Source organism: Microtus oregoni, unplaced genomic scaffold, assembly GCF_018167655.1.
Source record: "Microtus oregoni isolate MIOR12 unplaced genomic scaffold, Mior012 000033F_ref0000390, whole genome shotgun sequence".
Lineage (NCBI taxonomy): Eukaryota > Metazoa > Chordata > Mammalia > Rodentia > Cricetidae > Microtus > Microtus oregoni.
This window is the reverse complement of record NW_024543092.1, coordinates 18,406,606-18,429,501: the sequence shown is the minus strand read 5'-3', so window position 1 is coordinate 18,429,501 and position 22,896 is coordinate 18,406,606. Positions and strand designations below refer to the sequence as shown.

General features: G+C 46.9%; 2 protein-coding genes across 3 annotated transcripts in view; one reads left to right on the top strand and one right to left on the bottom strand.

The window, feature by feature from the left end:
* Plg (plasminogen) overlaps positions 1-8,615 on the top strand; it is a 39,782-nt gene extending 31,167 nt beyond the window's left edge. Inside the window, exons 17-19 of the mRNA XM_041680195.1 lie at positions 2,105-2,211; positions 7,874-8,019; positions 8,202-8,615. Of these exons, the coding sequence (XP_041536129.1) occupies positions 2,105-2,211; positions 7,874-8,019; positions 8,202-8,363 (415 nt within the window). The 3' untranslated portion in view covers positions 8,364-8,615. The remainder of the gene's footprint in view (positions 1-2,104; positions 2,212-7,873; positions 8,020-8,201) is intronic.
* Positions 8,616-9,216: 601 nt separating this feature from the next.
* Slc22a3 (solute carrier family 22 member 3) overlaps positions 9,217-22,896 on the bottom strand; it is a 96,434-nt gene continuing 82,754 nt past the window's right edge. For both annotated transcript variants that reach the window (XM_041680149.1, XM_041680150.1), the window contains 4 exons: positions 17,644-17,752; positions 16,619-16,731; positions 14,295-14,394; positions 9,217-10,721 (listed from right to left, as the gene is read on the bottom strand). In XM_041680149.1, the coding sequence (XP_041536083.1) occupies positions 10,661-10,721; positions 14,295-14,394; positions 16,619-16,731; positions 17,644-17,752 (383 nt within the window). In that variant the 3' untranslated portion in view covers positions 9,217-10,660. The remainder of the gene's footprint in view (positions 10,722-14,294; positions 14,395-16,618; positions 16,732-17,643; positions 17,753-22,896) is intronic.

Genomic DNA, 22,896 nt, shown 5'->3' with positions numbered 1-22,896 from the left:
ACATTATGTATCTCAAAGCACTTTTAAAACCACAAACATATGCCTGACATAGTGGCCCGTGCCTGTGGTCTCAGCACTCGAGAGGCAGAGGCAGGTGGATCTCTATGAGTTTGAGGCTAGCCTGGTTTACTGAGTGAGTTCCAGGAAAGCCAGGGCTATGTAAAGAGACCTCATCTCAACAAACCAAAACAATAACAAAAATAACACCCCACAGATGTTGAGGGGCTGGAGAGATGGCTCAGCAGTTAAGAGGGCTTGCTGTTTTTTCTTTCTTTCTTTCTTTTTTTTTTTTTTTTTAGAGGACTAGAGTTTGGGTCACAGCATCTTCATCAAGTAGATCTCAAACCACCTGTAACCTCAGCTCCAAGTGATCTAATGCCCTCTTCTGGCCTCTGCTGGCATCCCATGCACGTGTGTGCACATGCGTATACTAAAAAACAAACAAATAAACCCACATAGGACACGCAGAATGAAACAAGAAACAGTTCACAAACACAGGTTCTACCTCTGTTCTTTTCTTTGGCCCTGTTTTCCCTGCTGAAGTGTGTGTGTGTGTGTGTGTGTGTGTGTGTGTGTGTGTGTGTGTGTGGTTTTAAAGCCTGACACTGGGCAATTAGGCTTGTGCCATAGAGTTAGGAATGTTTGGAAACAGGTCCCCGTGGATACAGCTCACAAGCAGTAAGCTGTTTTGAGAGATACTCCTTCGGGACGGGCAGCAGGCACGTGGATCACATTAGCTGTGCCTGATGGGGTCCAGATATCAGGGAGAGGATTCTGGAAGTGAGAGGAACTGGTCCAGCTAGGGCAGGCTGCTGGAGGGAGCATTTTGGGGCTGTAAACTGATGTCTTGGGTCGTTCAGATGCACCAGAAGAATGGGCATCCATAAAGCAGCTCACCTCCCTCGTGTTCCCCAGAACCTTCTCTTGCATCCCACTAAATGAGCAAAACAAGACCTCCTGTCCTTGATTGCTCAAACAAGTAATTCAGCCAATAGGAGGATCGTGTTCTCTGACAGCCTGATATTTGTTTTTGGCAGGGGGGGTTTACTGCATCCTCTCCACACCTTGCAATCTGAGGGCCTGAGGTCTTTGGTGTCCCTCACAGGAGCCTGTGAATTACATCCCTGAGAGAGGCTGGGTCTGCTTTGGTCATTCTGGGAAAATGCATCTTCCCTGAAGCTGGAGACAGTGTGGATTCTTTATGAGAACAGGGCATTTCTCATTTCCAGTCATTTTTCCTCTTGAACTCACTAAGGTCTGAGAAACCAAAGTTAGAACTCTTGTACATCCATGAACCTCTATGCAGGTGAAGGTTCCTTGGAAACTGGGCCATTTGCTTCTGCAGGGAGCTTACTTCAAACCCTCTCTTGCTTGGTTCCTGCCCTTTGCCTGGATTCTTATAATCATTTTAACCATTTTAACTGGTGAGGAGATTTGGGACCCCGAAATGGTGGAGCCCCTTGTCCTGGACAAATACCTTTTGGTCTTAGTGTAGCTGGGTGGCATCTAGATGGTCCACCCACAGAACGGCACCATCTTAAATTAGCTGACCATAGGACAGCTCTAAGGAGAGGGCTCAGTTGGCAAAGAGCTTGCCACACAAGCACGAGGACCCACCCTCAGACCTCCAGCATTATGTAAAAGGGTTGACCTGAAGATGCACACCTACAGCCCCAGCACCAGGAAGGCAGAGACAGGAGGATCCCTGCAGCTCACTGCAGCCAGGCTCACCAACTCAGTGAACCCCAGGTTCAGGGAAGACCCTGTCTCAAATGATGGGCAACTGAAGAAGAGTCTCAATGTCAACTGTTGGCCTCTATCTGCAAATGCTCAAGTGTGCATTTGGTACCTGCGTGGACACACATGCATAAACATACACACCCTCCCACACGATTGATGGTTTAGCTCATAGGACACTGTAGGGCACTGTGGGGTTGAAGAGTTTTCTGTATTGTTCTGTGTCAGTGAAGTAGAGAAATACCAGCTCAGAGGATGCTGGGACATCGAGGCAGGTGATTCATGGCGGTGGGTGAGCTGCAGGTGAATGGGGGGGGGGAGGCCTCCAGCAGAGCAGCAGATGTAACATTTCATGCTCACTTTTCAGCCCAGCCACCATCACAGATAAAGTCATTCCAGCTTGTCTGCCATCTCCAAACTATGTGGTTGCCGGTGGGATGCTGTGTTACATCACTGGCTGGGGAGAAACTCAAGGTGAGATGAACTGACTTTGACCTGCAGCCTCTATGACAGGGGGAACAGTGGGGAGCAAGTTATACAAGGTCCTGCATGGGAATGCAGTCCAGCCCCTTTCTGGATTTGTCTGGCCACTTGCTACATCTCTATAATTGGTCACCAAGATGTGAGGAAGAGGGGTACTGCCCCTTAGACCCTTAACCTACAAATGTCCCTTTGTCAGGGGAGGGCTTTGGCACAACCCATCAGTTAGCCTACACTTTTCATGTGACTTTATTATTTTGAGTTCTCAAATACGATGTAACACAGTAACAGCAAAAGTTGAGGCTAACCTAGCTATCTTCCCAAATAATCACACACTTAATGTGTGTGAAAGGCGTTCAGAGAGGGAACAAGCTGTCTGTCTGGAGAGGAGAGAAAGGCCCCCAGATGTCTGGATACAGCTGGTGGGGTTAGGACTGGAAGAAACCTCATGTAGGCTCCCCTATCAGAATCTGTGCTTACTTGGTCGGGGCTGGGGGGCTCTTCCTTCTCTCTTCGCATACGCCTAATGACGATTAGATCCAGCAAGCTGCCTCAGCTGTGGGGACAGTAAAGCCACCTTACAAACATGGGCTCCCTCTCAGTACACACGTGAGGCGTGTGCTGGTTCTGGAGAAGACTTTCTTTCAAAGAAAGATTTTTGTGACTTACAAACACACAAGCAGAACCACTAAGTCTAGATTATTCCTTGATTTTCCCTATTTCACTGACCTCCAGTCTCCCTTACCACACTTCTGCAGCACTGAGGTCAAGGAAGGGGAACCTGGGAAACTGACGTGTCCCCCAGGGAAGTGTTATATGGTTCTTAGTGCTTTGCAAAAAAAAAAAAAATTCCTTTGTGTAAATGAGGAACATGGTGCTCAGGGACATATGGTTGCACAGCAGGGACACAGCGCTGTTCCTGGCTGCAGAGACCTGGAGAGGAGCCCAGGTTACCAGCTGTGGATACAGAGGGACATCTTAATGTCAACTTGACTAGAGTCACCCGTGAGAGACATCTCTGTGAGGGCATTTCCAGCGGGGTTTGACTGAGGAGGAAGGTCCGCCCACAGCTGGAAGCCCAGATGGGTAACCCATGAGCATCAGCCCTCCCTTCGCTGCTTCCTGATCCCAAGATGTGACAGGTAGCCTCCTGCCACTGCTGCAAACTGCAGCTGTCCCCAAGCCAGAGACCAAAAGGACTATTCCTCCCTTTCCATCATGGGTTTGCTCATGGAAACAAGGAAAGTATCTTGATTAAAGATGGAGCCCAGCTCCCAAGTATCTGATAGTAAGTTCTAGCTCGGTGTCCCTGTGACAGTGAGAAGTTAGCTAACTTCTGTAAGCGTCAGGGTCCCCATTGTAGTACTTTATAAGGGCATTGTGGATATTAATATTATGATACAATTAATACACCAGCATCAGTGTCATCATCACACTAGCACCAAAATCTTCGTTGTCATCATCACCATCACTATCAATACCAGTATCTTTGCCTCAGCACCATCAGCATCATCATCACCATCACTATTGCCACCACCACAGCTATCATCATCAACACCCTCACCTCCACATCAGTGTCATTGTTACAATTACTATTGTCACCATCGCCAGCAACGCTTCTGTTTCGCCATCCATTACCATCACGGCAATCTTCACCATGACACCACCACCATCACCATCCCCTCTTCCTCATCAGTATCATCAACATCACTAATTCACCGTCTGTGTCTCCATCATATCACCATCATCATCGGCATCTCTGTCATCTCTCCACCTCACCATCGGTGCCATCATCACTATTACCATCCTCACATCACCAAAGGGTTGAGCTCAGCCATACCTGATTCTCCAAGCCCATTTCCTTTCCTTCCTACCCCACCACAGGTTTCTGACCCTATCCCACACCAAGCTCGCTCTCATTCCTGGTCCTATAACACACCTCCTGAGAAAATGATTCTCAGGATAGTAACTGGACTGAGATGAGTCACATAACTCTAGCTCACTTACCACTTTTTCTCCATATGCATAATGGCATCAAGCCAGTCAGCGCTCTTAGTTTCTTAGACCGGAATTCTCCCTCGCTTCACTTCATGCCCTGGACTTGATCGGGTTTTCACATTCCAACGCTGACTTGCTGTTGAGGCTGAGGACTCATTCAGGATGGCCCTTGCTGTCCCCCTCATTTTCAGGGGTCCTGCTAAAGCTAGACTTGGCCTGCTGGTTCCTCTCAGCCGAGTTTCTGATCTAAGTAGTCCTCAGCCGCTAGAGATGCCTTCTTGACTTTGGCCACCTGATGGCAGCATATCTCCACAGACTACAGAAACTTCCAGTCACCCGGAGGTGATTTTTCTCAGAGCTCAGAAAGTGAACAACAGTAGCGGCACTGCAGTAGATTTACGGTCAGTCAAGTATTTTAAGAGGGGTACCGCCTCCATCCCTGTACTTGGTTCAAGCAATGCCCACCACCCCATCTGGTTCCACAGCCTTAAGTCTCTTCCAGCTCCTGCAATCACCAGACAGACATATTTTCCGAGCCCAAGACAAGTCTAGTCACAGTGTCTGGGGAGGGACTATCCGTTATTTCTTGGCTGCTCCATGCTAGCAAGGCAAAGGTATGTTACAAAACTCTGAGGAAAGCTGGGCTTGCGGACTGGAAAGCTGGGTGCTGTTCACAATTGCGAGAAATCCTGGATAGGTCTCTCTGGACAACGGCAGGCACTCCTGGGGGGGGTCTGCAGGAGTCCAGTCTCAGGCTGGCTCACAGTAGCAGCAGCTTTTCATACAAAGAAGAAAAACAAACTCCTAAAACCAGTAAGGGAATGAGCGTCCCCTTCCTCTAAGTGCCAAAGAAGTAGAAATTAGAGAATAAATGAGAATGATTTACGCCTACTACATTAGCTCAGTTTTTAAAAGTTACAACATTTTACTAATAGTGCAATGTGGACACTCATAAGGCTGGTAAGGACTGGTGTTTTCTAGTGGGGTTTTTAAGGCCATAGCAGTCTAGACAATAACCTGACCATAAATATGTGTCTGTCAGTCTGAGAACCGAGGCTTAAGAAAATACCGTGGGATGAAGGTAAACTGTAGTGATAGAGATGTCATACCTTTGTGAGCAGGAGGGGCCAAAGAGCACAGTGAAGAAGTGTGTCCCACGGTCCAGGTAAACACCACGACCATACTAAGCCTCATTTCTTTAACTGCATGTCAAGAATCAAAGAGGTACCTACTTCCTGGCACTAGTGCAATAATAAAATGAAATTACACTATGCCACCAGCTTGCTCCTGGAACAGTTAATTCTTAGAAAAAGACAACTATGTTATTTTTTTTATGGTTTAGGGGGGCCATAAATATACACAACATAAAATGGACTGTTTGAAATGCCTGTAGTTCATTTACAATGTTGTGCAACCACCGTCATGTTTCCAGAATATTTTCCTCATGGGAAACCCCATGGTCATTAAGCAACTAATCCCCGTTAAGCTATCAGGGAGACTGGAGCATTGCTAAAACAGCAGAGGCTGGCTGGGGAGATGGCTCCGTTGGTGCAGTGTTTGCCATGCAAGCCTGAAGACCTGATTTGGATCCCCAGAGCCATAAATACAGCCCCGGTGATCTGTCTTTGTAACACCAGCTCTAGGGAGCTGGAAACACGTGGATCCTTAGGCTCACTGGCCACCCGGAATAGCCTGCTAAGCATTTTCCGGGCCAGTGAGAGACCTTATTTCAAAAACATGTAAGGAGGGTAACATCCCAAGGAATGACACCTGAGATTCACCTCTGGCCTACACACACACACACACACACACACACACACGTACACACACACCACACATGCACACACACATCCCCCCACAACACACACCACCGCTTAGCACACACCCCCCACGCATGCCCACACACCACACATGTATACACACACACCCTGCACATGCCCACACACCACACATGTATACACACACCACACATGCCCACATACCACACATGTATACACACACACCCTGCACATGCACACACACCACACATGTATACACACACCACACATGTATACACACACACCACACATGTATACACACACCACACATGTATACACACACACCCTGCACATGCACACACACCACACATGTATGAACACACCCTGCACATGCACACACACCACACATGTATACACACACCCTGCACATGCACACACACCACATATGTATACACACACACCCTGCACATGCACACACACCACACATGTATATACACACACCACACATGTATACACACACACCCTGCACATGCACACACACCACACATGTACACACACACACCCTCACATGCCCACACACCACACATGTATACACACACACACCCTCACATGCCCACACCACACATGTATACACACACACACCCTCACATGCCCACACACCACACATGTATACACACACACACCCTCACATGCCCACACACCACACATGTATACACACACACACCCTCACATGCCCACACACCACACATGTATACACACACACACCCTCACATGCCCACATACCACACATGTATACACACACCCTCACATGCCCACACACCACACATGTATACACACACACACTACACATGCACACACACCACACATGTATACACACACACCCTGCACATGCACACATACCACACATGTATACACACACCACACACATGCACACATACCACACATGTATACACACACCCTGCACATGCACACACACCGCACATGTATACACCCTGCACATGCACACACACCACACATGTATACACACACACCCTGCACATGCACACACACCACATTTTAGACACACACACCACACATGCACACACCACACATGTATACACACACCACACACATGCACACACACCACACATGTAGACACACACACTCCGCACACACTCTTACGAAGCTAAAGAGATAACTCAGTTGGTGAAGTGCTTACCTGGCAAGGGGGCTTGCCCAGTTGGAGAATGGGATTATCTATGAAAGCATGGAGAAGTCTTGGGTATGTCCACCTGGAAAACAGCATTTGATCCCAGAACCCATGTAAAAGAATCTGGGTATGGTGGCCCACACTGTAATCCCAGTGCTGGTGAGGAGAAGACAAGGACTGTCCCTAGGGTTTGCTGGCCGGTCGGCCTAGCCTACGGGGTGAGTTCTAGGCCAGAGAGAAACCTTGTCTCAAAAGGAAGAGGGACAGTGCCTGTGAAATGACACCTGAAATTGTTCTCTGGTCCACACCCCCATCCTTATGCTACAACAAGGACCAGCTGGATTTGAAGTAGAGCAATATCATATGGGTGATAAACAAAGCCTAGAGAACCTGAAAAAAGATTACGTAACAATAGTAGCAATTGCATTTTTAAAGCTCTCTATAGTAAATGTATTTGGTTTTTTTGTTTTAAGCTGGAAATAAAATGTGGACAAACAGCAGAGCTCCAAACACCATGAAGACGCCGGGAATGTCACGGCAGACCCTGGGCACATAACATCTTGTATTATGTTTACAGCTTAGAGGGTTAAAAGAGATAGTAGCGCTTCCTTGTGCTACCCAACCTGACAAGCGAGAGCTCTGTAACTGCCCTCTGTCATTCTGGAAGTTTCCTGTACTGGATTTCTAACCACGTCTTTACTGCTTATTCCAGGGACTTTCGGTGCTGGCTATCTCAAGGAGGCCCAGCTGCCTGTGATTGAGAATAAGGTGTGCAACCGCTATGAGTATCTAAATGGCAGAGTCAATTCCAGAGAGCTTTGTGCCGGGAATTTGTCCGGTGGCACTGACAGCTGCCAGGTAAGAAAAGAGACCAGCCTTGGTCGTGGGCTGACCCATCTCTGCCTCTTGGAATTTCAGTCCAAGAGAATTTGACAACCTAGGACCTGCAGAGGAAACCATTACAAAGATAATACAAAGATGACATCCATAACCTAAAGGTGTAGCTCAAGCCTCATGTGGACTCTCCTTCCTTCATCTAGGGTGACAGTGGAGGACCTCTGGTTTGCTTCGAGAAGGACAAGTACATTTTACAAGGAGTCACTTCTTGGGGTCTTGGCTGTGCTCGCCCCAATAAGCCCGGTGTCTATGTTCGCGTTTCATGGTTCGTTAATTGGATAGAAGAAGTGATGAAAAATAATTAATTGGGTGGGAGGCAGAGCAAAGCATCTACTTACTAAAACTTCCTAGACGCTGCAAGGTAGGGAGGGGACTTGGGTTTCTTGGAAATAATTGGCAATAATCAGACCAAGACACTACAGCTTCCGTCACCCCCTCAGCCCCTTTTTTTGTATTATTGTGGGTAACTTTGTTCTTGTCCACGGACTTCTGGATTTTGTGATAATAGGACCAACACTGCTGTGGTATTTGTTGAAAATAAACTCTATAGTTACTTGGCTTTGAGTTGGTTTTGGGGGTAAGGGAAGTCTTCAATATTTGTATACTCTTTGTTCACCCTAACAATTTAAAGACAACTGACTGAAGGGACTTAGGTGTTTTCCTAAGGGCCAGCTGCCCGTAGGACTAAGCAGACGGTAGGGCCACCAAGAAAAGAGCTGAAGGTCTCAGTAAGTCACTTGTACATTGGCCTCGTCAGCTAACAACAACCTGACACACATCTTCAATGTCTCCCTTTCTGGCACCAAGAACCTTGTTTTCAAAGCTGCCACATGGACGAGGAGTCAGGAGAATGAGTTCTATTCTGGGGATCAAAATCTGGTCCTGACAACTGGGCTCTAGCCCAGATCCTGGGATGTGAAGCTGAGTTGCGGCATAGACTAGGCAAGGGAAATCTAATACAAGACCATCTGAGAATCTGAACGTTATTGTGGGTCACATCCAAGTTCACGCACAGTGCCAGGAGCCCATAAAGGAACAACAAGTTAACAGTGAAGCAGTGTTTTTCCCGGTCTGGAAACAGTAAACAGCACACTGTTACGTGGGATAGTGTTTTACCATGGCACATGTCCAGACGGAGCAGGAAGGGATGGATATAACCTGTTTATTGTTATGAAACACAACGATCAACTCCAAATGCAACCCAAAGGCAATAGTAAAGTGGACGTGAGCTGTGCTACAGCAAGGAAACGCACAAAAAGCACAGACGAATGTCTGTGCTCGCACAGTGGATGTGGCACTGGACACCCAAGAGGCTGGTGCAAGAGTCAACACTCACACTCGGTTCTCGTGTACTTTAAGGATTACAACGTTTGTTTTACTGTCATTACACACAGCTTCATAGTGTCAGAAACACAGATGTTCTCCACACACATAGTTTTTTTCTTCCACATGGGTAAGGCTTTCTTTTACTGCTAATTTTGCCTGCCCACATCATGTTTGAAGTAAAAATAAAAATCAGCCTAAGATACATACTGAGTCTGAAAATAAATCAAGAACAGCACAGATCGTGGAACACGGTGTTTGCGTTTGAGTCCTCACACCAGAAAAGTCTTGATTTAAAACAAAAAGGTCCAATCCCTCATTTACGAAGTCACTTAGGAAGCGGCTACTAATTCTCTTTAGTGTGGATATAGCTGACTTTCCCTTTAAATGAAAAATAAATCCCCACCCCAAGACAAGTCAAAAGTGCTGAGATGGCCCGAAGGCAGGCTGTGCGTGTTTTCACTCTCGGCCACAGGCACCACTGGAACTGAACTCACCAAAGGGACATGATTACTCTTTTCCTTTAAAATTCTAAGACCCAAGAAGTCATAAACCATGTTTTATGCTTCCTCAGTAATGAGTCTGTGATCACAAGGGTCCACTGAAGGAGGACACAAAATATCAGGGTCTCAGGACCCCAGTATGACTGTATACGAATGCAGCCAGGTTCTCACAAGGTGTTGTAGATGTGTGATTTGTCCTTACTTAGGGAACTGTGTTTAGTCTGGGGCCTGGAAACTCAGAGGCTGTAGAAGAGAGAAGGGGTGGGGGGCACACGGACATGGGGACACAACACCTGAGGTGTCGGCTCGTGAAGGCGTGTGTTTGGAGCACAGGGGAAGCAGAAATAGCAGTCCACAGACTCTTCGAAACACAGCTCACTGCTGTCTTGATGGGATCGCGGACCACATTTCTGTGCACGTGCCGATCCTCGGTTTGTTCATCCTGCCTCCTGGATGGGGCTATCCTGAGGACCATCTCCCCTTAACCCAATGGGTCAGAGCCAATGCTCCCGACAAAAGAAAGCCTACGCAGAATCTGTGTACATATAGGCGCTTTGCAAGACAGGTCAAAGATTACGTGTTCCCAGAAGCTTGGGTAGCATGACAAACCTTCTCCGTCCTATACCATACAAAATACTCTGACTTTAAGGTTCCTTGGAAAGGCGTCACCAGGAGGAGTTGAAGCGCACCACACAACCATATTCCCAGCAGGCTCGGCTTCCCCTGGCTGTGGGTGGTACCCACACAGCTCCAGCCCTCCAGGCAATGTAGGGGCCTCAGACATTAGAACTGGAGACCTGGGTTTTCTTCTTCCTGCCACACTGATGCAACTGTGAGCTGACAAGACAAAGGCAAACAAGGGATCATGTGATGGCTTAGATTACAGTGGTTCTCAACCTGTGGGTCGTGACCCCTTGGCAGGTCAACCGACCCATTCACAGGGCTCCCAGAAGACCATCTGCATATCAGGTCGTTTTCATTATGATTCATAACAGTAGCAAAATTATAGTTATAAATTAGAAATGAAAATAATTTTAGGCTTGGGGGTCATCACAACATGAGGAATTGTATTAAGGGGTCACAGCATCAGGGAGGTTGAGAGCACTGGAAGACAGCCATCTGTCCTCACCAGCATGGTTTGTTCTATCAAACACACCCATGCTGTTGCCTGACTTTCCCAATGCAAAAGTTAAGAAGCGGCTCTAGGCTCACTTTCCACATCAGGTTCACACAAGAGCCTTAAAGATTTTACTAAATGACATACGTGGTTTGGAACCAAGCTGTTGATGGGGACAGAAGATCCATCCTCCTGGTTTCAGAAGGAAACATGCTAACGGGCTGTGATAAACAGGTGCTAGGTAGTTTTAGTTTATGGTAAATCATTATGGGCCGTCTTAATTTGTAGAACTATAAATTACTCTTTGTTTTTCTTTTTAAAAAGAAGTTAGACTTATTTTATATGTACAAGTGTTTTGTCTCCATGTATGAAAGTGTATGGTTCTCCTAAAGAAGTCAGGACACTGGAGCCAATGGAACTGGAGTTATCAGGGGTTGTGGGTCACCATATGGGTGCCAGGAACCAAACCCAGGTCCTCTGAAGAACAGTAACTTAACTGCTGGGCCATCTGTCCAACCCCACAATACTATTTCCCAGAAAATAGAGACTAGGTATAATTAATTTACTCTACTTTCTATTATGGAAAATTTATGAGCATGAAAAAGTGAGAATTTGTGCCCAGTTAAATTTTTTAATCTATTTTTTCATGTTTCTATAATACTTTGAATAACTGATTTTCCCCACAAATATTTTAGGTCTGCCTAACCCCTAAAATTCTCTTGTCCAGTACTTTGACCTAGTGTTAGTATGAATGATTTGAGGAAGAGTCCTGAACTCCAATGGTTTTCTCTGACTCTTCTCAGAACCTGACCCCTGGCTGGTGAGTGTGAGGATGTGGTCATAGGAAGGGACTTTCCAATCCTACTGGAGTGCTCTTCATGCTTTAGAAATATCGCAGTAGGGTGCAGAACAAAACAGAACCACATGTAGTCACCCCGGTGCAGTCACAGCAGCGCAGTCACCCCGGTGCAGTCACAGCAGTGCAGTCACCCCGGTGCAGTCACAGCAGCGCAGTCACCCCGGTGCAGTCACAGCAGTGCAGTCACCCTGGTGCAGTCACAGCAGTGCAGTCACCCTGGTGCAGTCACAGCAGTGCAGTCACCCTGGTGCCCCCACAGCAGTGCAGTCACCCCGGTGCAGTCACAGCAGTGCAGTCACCCTGGTGCAGTCACAGCAGTGTAGTCACCCTGGTGCCGCCACAGCAGTGCAGTCACCCTGGTGCCCCCACAGCAGTGCAGTCACCCCGGTGCAGTCACAGCAGTGCAGTCACCCTGGTGCCCCCATGTGCAGTGCAGTCACCCTGGTGCCCCTGCATGCAGTGCAGTCACCCTGGTGCCCCTGCATGCAGTGCAGTCACCCTGGTGCAGTCACAGCAGCGCAGTCACCCTGGTGCCCCCACAGCAGCGCAGTCACCCTGGTGCAGTCACAGCAGCGCAGTCACCCTGGTGCAGTCACAGCAGTGCAGTCACCCTGGTGCCCCCGTGTACAGCGCAGTCACCCCGGTGCCCCTGTGTACAGCGCAGTCACCCCGGTGCCCCTGCGTGCAGCGCAGTCACCCCGGTGCCCCTGCATGCAGCGCAGTCACCCCGGTGCCCCTGCATGCAGCGCAGTCACCCTAGTGCTCCCATGTGCACTGCAGTGCAGTCACCCTGGTGCCCCTGCGTGCAGCGCAGTCACCCTGGTGCCCCTGCATGCAGCGCAGTCACCCCGGTGCCCCTGCATGCAGCGCAGTCACCCTAGTGCTCCCATGTGCACTGCAGTGCAGTCACCCTGGTGCCCCTGTGTGCAGCGCAGTCACCCTGGTGCCCCTGCATGCAGCGCAGTCACCCTGGTGCCCCTGCATGCAGCGCAGTCACCCTAGTGCTCCCATGTGCACTGCACTGCAGTCACCCTGGTGCTCCCGACAGGGTCAGCACCACTCCTAGCATGGTGAAAAGCCTTTCTGATTTCCCAATGGGGCTAAAAAAAATCTCTACTATACAAAACTATTTTGACTATTAAATGAAAGAGCACACGAAAAACCATGGAGCATGTAGGTATTTTAAAATATCAATTTCTACATTCTTTCTAGCCTGTGAGCAAGGAAAAACAGTGCCTTGAAAGGAACAAAACTGAGTCTTTTAAAAATGCATATATTTGATCACTTTTAAAATTTAGATCTCTACCCTTAATTTCTGTCTCAGTAAGATTAGTTATTACCTTTAATATGTTACTTTAATATAGCACCAAATTATTTGTTAAGTATGCAAATAACATCAGACCATGTCATCTAATTGAAACCGATCAAACACTGCAGAATTATGTGGACCGAAAAAGGCTGACCCTCCTCCTACACTCTTCCCACTCCTGTCCTTTCCCACGGGGGGAGATTACTGTTGGACAATTTTTAAAAATTATTATACATTCATGTTTCTATCTTTGTATTGTGAAATATTTCAGAAGAAATGGTAAAAAATTGTACACATAAAAATTTTTGTAGATATTACTCTTCAAATTTAAGTAGTGGTTGGAAGTGAATCAATATATAACCAGAAATGATATAGATATTCTCTCCAAAGCTTGATCTCTCTCTTGTTGTCTATCTATTCTATCTATCTATCTATCTATCTATCTATCTATCTATCTATCATCTACCTGTCTGTCTGTCTGTCTGTCTATCTATCTATCTATCTATCCATCTATCCTCCAGTCATCCATCTATCTACCTATCTATTGTCTTTCTTATCTTTATTTCTAACTTATGTATTTATCAACAAATCATTTATCTATTGTCTTTTTATCTAATTTCTAGGTATCATCATTTATCTCCTTTATTCCTATCTATCAATGCTCCAGCTCTCTTTTGTCTGTCATATATGTTCCCGTATCATCATCCTTTGAAATGATGCTACGCCCACTGCTTGCATTCCCCTTTGTAATGGATCTCGAGGAACATCGGTGTCGGTCCACGGGACAGACACCACTTTTCATCTCAGGGTGGCCCATATTCCGATGCGGTGCCATCTTCCCGATAGTTCCTCACTGATGCACACTTGGGTGTTGTCACGGTCTCTTTATCAGCCCTGGTTTAAATCACTTAGAATTTTAACACCTTACTAGGAAATGCTTCTCAGCCACGTTTTAAAAATAGCCCACATTCTTTTTATAGCTCTAAGATCTTCTGCATTAACCTTTTTAATCTTTTGAATGTTTTAAGGTATAAAATGAAGACAATGTGATTTCCCTTGTGGATAACCAATGCCCCATGGGTTAATAAGATGCTTTCATTTAGGGAGTGTTGAATCACGTAGTACCTGCCAAGCTTTTCCACGTCGTCCACTGTCTCCGGCAAGGCGATGCCCTTGGTTTCAGGCAAAAGCATCACGAGGCCTCCACAGATAGACGCCAGGATACCTGCCAGATGAGGAGAGACATGACCACCTAGGAACACACAGACTGTCCCTTCCCACCGCTACGCTCACTCCCTGACCTCACCTGCCCTCAGCAGCCACACCCCTCTGCTCACCATGACCACCTTCCTCAGTTCTGCACAGCTCATGGTCCCTGTGCTCCTGGTGTACACTGACACTCAGATATCATGTAACCGTAGGGACATGCACTGAAACGTAGCGATTTCATTGTGTAACCACCACAGATAGAGTGGACACAGGTAAGCTACGGCAGCTGTGCCATTGCTAGGCGATGCGGTCTTAAGGGTGCCACCATGCAGGCTGTGCGGCTCCATGTTTGTGTTATGTGGCTATGCTCCCAGCGCATCTACCAGGCTGCAGACACTCCGGGCCTCTTCTGTACACTGGGAAGACCGAGTCAGTGCACAGGAGCCCCCTCTACCTACTATCTTTCTGTGACCCTCCTACCGCATTACAGTCTAGGGTCACATGACTGTCTAGGGCCACTTTCTTCTTTGGGCAAAGCCTTGGCCATGACTGCCTTTGGGGACCCCTCACTGAAGTGTCTAATCTACTTCTCAGACATCTTCAGTCTGTTGTCAGACACGTTCAAACACACCAACCCTCTTCTTCCACGAGCTACTGACCCCATACCAACCCCTGGCTACCACCTACATTTGCTGTTCTTTTTGTTTGCTTGGTTTTTTTTCCCCCCAAGACAGAGTTTCTCTGTATAGCTTTGGAGCCTGTCCTGGAACTAGCTCTTGTAGACCAGGTTGGCCTTGAACTCACAGAGATCCACCTGCCTCTGCCTCCCTAGTGCTGGGATTAAAGGCGTGCGCCACCACCACCCAGCTTTCCTTTGCTGTTCCTTAGAGCCAAACTTCTGGGAAAAGCGTTTTCTGCTATTTCTTTTCCATCGTCACAGACTAGGTGATGTGCTGGTAAGCTTTAACAACTGGCTCCTGAGGATAAAGAGCTGACTTTTGGCTTTGCCCATCCCCAGAGTGTCAATGCTGCTGTATGCACACTTCAAGCCACCAACCTGACCTCATTGCACAAGGCACTAGAACAAGATGGACAGTGGGGTCTCCAGTCTACAGTATCCTCAGACAGGACGCATGAGGGGCATGGATGATCACGGTACGTGTAAAAGCAGTATCGAAGCAAATTTAGACCTTGAATATTTTAGGAAATACAATTAGCTTTCAGGCCCATCTTTAAACATAAGGCAATGAAGCTAAAACTTGGTCCCTGGAAATGGATCGAAGAATTTCACAGTGTTTGGTTTTAACTCAGAACCTCACGACAGAAGCTGCCACAGACACTGTTTATCACATCCTGTTAAGGTAAAGTGACTTGAAGCCATTTAGCATTTTGAATGTAATGATAACAAGATTGACTCTTTAGAAATGAAACAGCCATCAGAAGATGGAGTGGATGTCAGCAACATCTAACCCAGTGACCATTACAGGTTCTGTAATGCATGAACAAGTGAGAAGATTTGAGACCCACATGGAGATGGGTCAGTAAAAATCTGCCACGCAGGCAGGGGGACCTGAGCTATAGCTGCAGAAAAAAAGTAAAAAGCTGAGCATGGTAGCATGATGGCGGCATGACGATAGCATGACGGTAGCATGATAGCGTGGCGGTAGCATGATGATGGTGTGGCGGTAGCACGATGATAGCGTGATGGTAGCATGACAGTAGCGTGATGATAGCGTGATGGCAGCATGATGATAGCACGACGGTAGCATGATCATAGCATGACAGCAGCGTGATGGTAGCATGGCGGCAGTGTGATGATAGCGAGATGGCAGCATGATGGTAGCGTGACGGTAGCGTGATGGTAGCATGACGGTAGCATGATGGTAGCATGGCGGCAGCGTGATGATAGCATGATGATAGCATGACGGCAGTGTGATGATTGCGAGACGGTAGCATGATGGTAGCGTGACCGTAGCATGATGGTAGCATAAACTTATAATTACGGTTCTGTGAATGGACCCCTGAGACTCACTGGCTGGCTAGCCTGGTCCAATGGGTAAGCCCCATGAGAGAGAGACCTTGTCTTGCTAAACAAGGTGGCTAGCTCCCGAGAAACAACCCAGAGGTTGACCTCTGGCCTCTGCAAGCATGTACACACATGTACCTTCGCATCCACCTACATACACATGGCCCCACCCCTCCACTCACTCAGACCCACTCCCACATGAATCAAGTCTTACCGAAGATGATCAGAGGTAGTTCTAGCCACACAGCTGCTAGTCGGAAGAGTAGGAACGGAGCTATGATCCCCCCAAAGTCACACAAGCCTGAGCAGAGTGAAACCCCAAAGTTCCTGCAGATTAAAACACACTTTCAGGTGGAAGTTTGCAAAACAAACTCAGAAAAATAGAAATATCCAGACATACTAAATTACAGAAGTGGTGTCAATACTTCCTATCATTTTCAGTTTTTTTCTTTTTTTTAAATTTATTTATTTATTAAAGATTTCTGTCTCTTCCCCGCCACCGCCTCCCATTTCCCTCCCCCTCCCCCAATTAAGTCCCCCCCCCCTCAGCCCGAAAAGCAATCAGGGTTCCCTGTCCTGTGGGAAGTCCAAGGAACCCCCACCTCCATCCAGGTCTAGTAAGTTGAGCCTCCAAACTGCCTAGGCTCCCACAAAGCCAGTGCGAACTTTCCCAACATTTTCAGTTTTGAAAGCTACCACCGCCTCATGCTCTAAACAAGCCACTCGCGTTCTGTACTGTCAAGCAGTGAGACTAGTGTCTGTGCATCTCCAATGTTGGTGAAAAGATGTTTCTTCATCAGCAGCTCCATAGCCTGCCAGTCCATGACACTCGGAGGTCACTTTGGTACCCTGCAAGCTAAGCCTGCAGAAATATAGCAACTTGCCCTAACACTCCTTCCGTAGCCAGCTGCTCACAAGCAAGATAGGATGTCAGAAAAGGCTTCGCCTCGATACAGGGTGCTGCTGGTGGAGGTAGACCCAACTTACCATCTAAGCAGGCATGGTAGGAGACTTTCTGGTCCCAAGTCAGTGCTCTTTCAAAAATCATAGTTTTGTCTCCAGTTACAGCCACTGGACATATTTCTAAGTCACCAAATGTGGTAGGTAATGAGCGGAAGCTACAACTCAAAGCCCATTGTCTTAAGGGGCTAAACTGAGCCCTAGTTAATAGATCAGCAACCCTGGAAACATTTGGCTATAGTTACTTAGGAGAAAAGGCAACATAAATGCCAGAATTACCGTAATGTTGTCGGGTACAACTCTGAATTTACCAAATAAACTATTTCAAAGGCCATGGTTATCCCGAGTCTTCCCAGGGTAGCAACTGTGGTCCTTAGCCATGGTATCCCTGTGAACAGAATGTGTAGAAGGGGAGAGTTAGGGCTCTAATGATCTCAGCAACGTTTTACAAAACAACAAAATGCATCTATTGGTCTCCCCAACCTAAATCCTTGATAACTTAAGAACAAATGGCAAAAGCTTTATATTATAGACAAATTCCATTAATCCCACCTCGATAGCTACCATTTAGTGTGTGGAAGATGCTTTCCTGAGTGCAGAATTGGCTGTAGAAATACAATTAAGAGCTGTTTGCCGAGCAATCACTATGCTAAAAATGTCCCAGGTAGTGCCGTCCTAGAGAGACCAAGCACTGGCCTTGATCTGGAAGTCCCTCGTGTCCCCTTGAAAACCATGGCTACAGTCAGATGTCCGTCTTTGTTCTGCACAGACCCAGATAGGTGTTCTCCTTAGCTAGGCTGGTTTCCAGTGAGGAAGAAGGTTGAGAACTGGGATCCTGGGAAAGGGACTTTGATTCTGTGTTATCCCCATGGCGTGTGTCATTCATTGCCTTCATCCCCAGCCATGCTTCTTCCTCCAGGAAGCCAGTTTCATACACATAACTGGCTCACCTTAAAAAATAAACTGCTTTAGGACCATCTGCTTTTACTGGATGAAGACCCCTGCCCCAACCTGTCTTCTGCTGTAGCAATGGGACACAGCAAATATTCTAGGAAACACTTTCTTCAGTTTTAAGGGAGACAAAATGCAACATTTTCATTCTAAACAGTCAGGCCTTATGAATGTCTTATGAGTTATACAATGTATGTCATCCTATCCTAGAGGTATGAGGGCATGGGACAGAATGGAGACTGTATCTGCTGGTCGATGCACAGCTGGGGTACCAGCATCTCTGCACAGAGGTTCACACCACACCAGATCATTCTCTCATCTCTTAGCAAACATTGCATCTCCCTGAAGGTGTAATTAGGCATTATTGTCTTGTTGTGCTGAGGCTTGAACCCAGGACTTACGCATGGCAGGGAAGTGCTCACCCCTGAGTTAGATAAGGACCCTCATTTCTTGAGACAAAGTTAAGCTCAAGCTGGTCTTGAACTCTCAATTCTCCTGTGTCGTCCTCCTGAGTGCTGGATTCTAGTGTTCTCAGCATACACTACCACACAAGGCATAGTTTTTGTTTTGCTTTTGCCTTTTTTTTTGAGACAGGGTTTCTCTGTAGCTTTGGAGCCTGTCCTGGAACTCACTCTGTAGAACAGGCTGGCTTCAAACTCACAGAGATCTGCCTGCCTCTGCCTCCTGAGTGCTGGAATTAAAGGTGTGTGCCACCACCTCCTAGCCCCATATTTTTTTTTTTATGGAGAAGTCATCACAAACACAGATGATGAAAGAAGAAATTAAGCTCAGCAGTGTATGCTCACTCTTGAGAATATTCAACAAATTAAAAATTCAAACCACAAACATCTGTCAGGTAGGCAAACAGAGAACGAGGTTTTGAGAGCCCAGACCATTGCTGGGAAGCTCCAGAGGATTAAAATTTAGTTGCAAGCTGGCTGAAGACATCCCATGCACTTGCTGCATTTGCAGATGGGACACCTGCAGTTGCTGCAACAGTAGTTAAATCAGGGCGTGAGGAAGGTCAGAGCTGTGTTCATGTTCCGGGCCGCCACCTGCTCAGACACAGGACAGCTGTAAACGTGGGTCTTATTTAGACTTTGCATCCTCGTGAAAGCCAGAGGGGACTAGGAAATGCATTCCACCCTTGTCTGTCAGTGAGCAGTTGCTACTGGAGATGCAATGGAGAGGAAAGCAGAAGCTCACCCAGATGCCCTGGGTCGCAGCTGATGGGATGATAAGGGCAGCCACAGAAGAGGCTGTCTGCTTCCATGGAAACCACTATCCAGGGTAGGTGCCTCAGGCAGAGCCTCTTCTTACTATAACAAGATGGCGGTTGTGAGTCCCACCAAGTTCAATGTCTATTGAGGTTTATAACTGAGGCTTACATTGTTCAATGGGAAAAAAATTAAAGACTAAGAAACCAACTTAAAACACATCCATGTTCTTCCTATACACCACCATCACTACCATCATAAAAAAAATTTGGTTAATTCATAAATAACTAGTCAATTTGATAGAACAGGAAGTGTTATCAGTTTGACATCCTTTGCAGAAGTGGTCTGTCCTACAAGACCTTGGCCTAAAGACTTTCAGCTATTTTTCTCAAACACTACACTGCCACAGAACTTTCGTTGGGAGGGAAAGAAGTCCCAAAGATACCATACTACATTAACTAGAAAACAGTTCATTAGCAGATGTAGATTATGCACAATTACATATGGAAATGAAAATGATTGATTATTCTGATAATAGACATGTTTTTGATGGTAAAAACAAATCAGATTAAAAAATATCAAAGATGGGGGAATGTAGCTCAGCTAGCAGAATGTTTGCCCAGTATGTACAAAGTCCTGGGTTCCATCCTAAACTGGGCTTGGTGGCATCTGGAAGCCCAGCACTCAGGAGGTAGAGGCAGGAGGATTTAAAAGTTAAGTGTTGTGGGATATTTGAGAAAACTGTGTAGAGATGTGGTCTGGTTTTGCCTTGCCTGTATAAGTCATCTGATTGGTTTAATAAAGAGCTGAATGGCCAATAGCCAGGCAGAAGAGGTTAGGCAGGACTTTCAGGCAAAGAGAGAAACTCAGGATAAATCCAGGCATGTGGGAGAGATGCCAGTGAGGCACAGAGGGGGTCGGACATACAAAATGGAGGACAGGTAAAAATAGACACACACACACACACACACACACACTCACACTCACACACACACAGCAGAATGAGGATTAATAGAAGCAGGGTAATTTAAGATATAAATACTCATTGGGAACAAGCCTACGCTAAAAGCCAAACTTTAATTAATAATAATAATAATAAGTCTCCATGTCATTATTTGGTGCCTGGAGATCCAAAAAGAAAAGAAAATCTGACTACAGTTAAGGTCATACTCAGCTATATAGCAATTTTGAGGTCAGTCTGGGCTACATTGATGTACAATCTCTCTCTCTCTCTCTCTCTCTCTCTCTCTCTCTCTCTCTCTCTGTGTGTGTGTGTGTGTGTGTGTGTGCCTGTCTCTCTTTCTTCCCACACATGCTCACATAGATGAACAATGACCACAGCATCTAAAGTCACTTTCCACAGTCGTGTGTGAACACAGAGAAACGATCCTCCTCTATGACGGGGACTTGCTCAGGCAGCTAGAGCCCTGAAACTCAGCTTTTGAAGAAAAGATATAGAATTTTAAAAGATGCATCTTTCACTCTCTCCTAGATGTACCATCTGCTCCGAGTCCTGAAATAAAGTTTAGAGAAAAGTCCTAAGAAAGATATGTAAATTGGGGTAGACAGACGCACTTTCCACTTGGAAAGCAAAGTAAAAGATTAGTCTCGTTCTGGGAGGGGTACTTGCGGCACAGCTAGGTTTGCTGCCACGCTGAGTAGAAACAAGTGATGGTGACAGGTGGCTGTGTGCAACAGAAACAGAAAGTGCTTTTCCCCCAGGCTCCAGGATTCTGCTTTCTAGACAGCGAATCTGAGAGTTAGCAGCAAAGATCATTTCTTTTTCCCCAAGTTCATTCTCAGACCATAAAAAGTAAGGTTTTCAGAGAACTAACTTTCAGAGTTGACCTCTCCAAAAGGCTTGGCAGCATTCTAGCCAGGGGCTGAGGAGATGTCAAGCCCAGCCGGGAAGGGCAGCTAGAAAGACTTTCCAAATGCTAATTCCACAGCCCCTCCCTGGTCCCTGGAGTCAAGAGTCCTTAAAATCGGAAGGAGCACTCGCTGGATAGAGGGGCTTCTGTTCATAGATGGAATTCGTTTTGGAAATTTGGAACATCTTCTGGCCCATCAATTGCGCAGACTTAGGACTCTAAAAGCGCTTATGAGGACGTGGTTTGACGTCCAGGCCTCGCATGAAAAGGTCAAGTGAGGCACGGGGAGGGGCTTGAAGTCCCGGCACTAGGGAAGTGGAGACAGGGAGCTCTGGGTTCACTGGCCAGGCAGCCTTGGCTGCTTAGCAAACCACAGGCCAGTGAGAGACCCTGTCCCAAGAAACAAAACAGATGGAGCTGAGCGAGGACACCCATGCCAACCTCTGTTCTGCACATGGCTGGGAACACCCACACCAGCATGAGCACTTGTGCACACATCAACACACACGAATACATATAGACTGAGAGAGAAGGAGAGAGAGGAAGGGAGGGAGGGAGGAAAGTAGGAAGGGAGGGAGGGGCATAGAGAAGGAAGGAGGAAAGGAGGGAGAATTGTGAAGCTCAGAATTCTATAACATTCTTAAATTTTTACCCTTTAATCAAAATTGTGTACCTCTGAGAAAGGCAATTATGTTTCTCTCATTCCTTTCCATTCCTTTCTCTGTTTAGTGGCCAGCAATTAATCAATATTAAATACATACACACTGACACACTGATGGCTGGTTATTTCTTAGCTTCTGCGCTGCTTTTTTAAAAGATCTATTTTTATTTGTCTGTCTGTCTGCCTGTGGAGGTCAGAAGAGGGCATCAGATACTTGGAGCTGGAGTCGCAGGTGTCTGGGAACTGCCTGATGTGGGTGCTGGGAACTGCGCCTACATCCTCTGGAAAAGCAGCGGGTCCTCTTAATCACTGGGCCATCTCTCCGGCCCCAGCTTTCATAGCTCTTAAGAAACACTAACTGGGGCTGGAGAGATGGCTCAGAGGTTAAGAGCACTGACTGCTTTTCCAGAGGCCCTGAGTTCAATTCCCAGCAACCACATGGTGGCTCATAGCCATCTATAATGGGATCTGGTGCCCTCTTCTGGCATGCAAGCATACATGGAAGGAATGCTGTATACGTAATAAATAAATAAATCTTTAAAAAAAAAAGGAAACACTAACTGTGTCGTGGGCTATTTGTGTTTCTTTGGATTCATATTTACTTAGAAGCTTACAATGCGATCACATTAGGGGACAGAGGCCAAGAGGGAGAGTGTGTCCCGTGATGACAGAGGCAGAGATTGGAGGGAAAGAAAGATGAGGGTGACCATAGAGAGGCTAGAGACGCTGCCCCTCGCTCAGAGGCTCTGGGAGGAGCCACCTGGCACTGTGCTTTTAGAGGTCACCCTCCTTGCGTCAAGAGTGGGTGATGTAGGGAGGGGTGTCTGCTGTC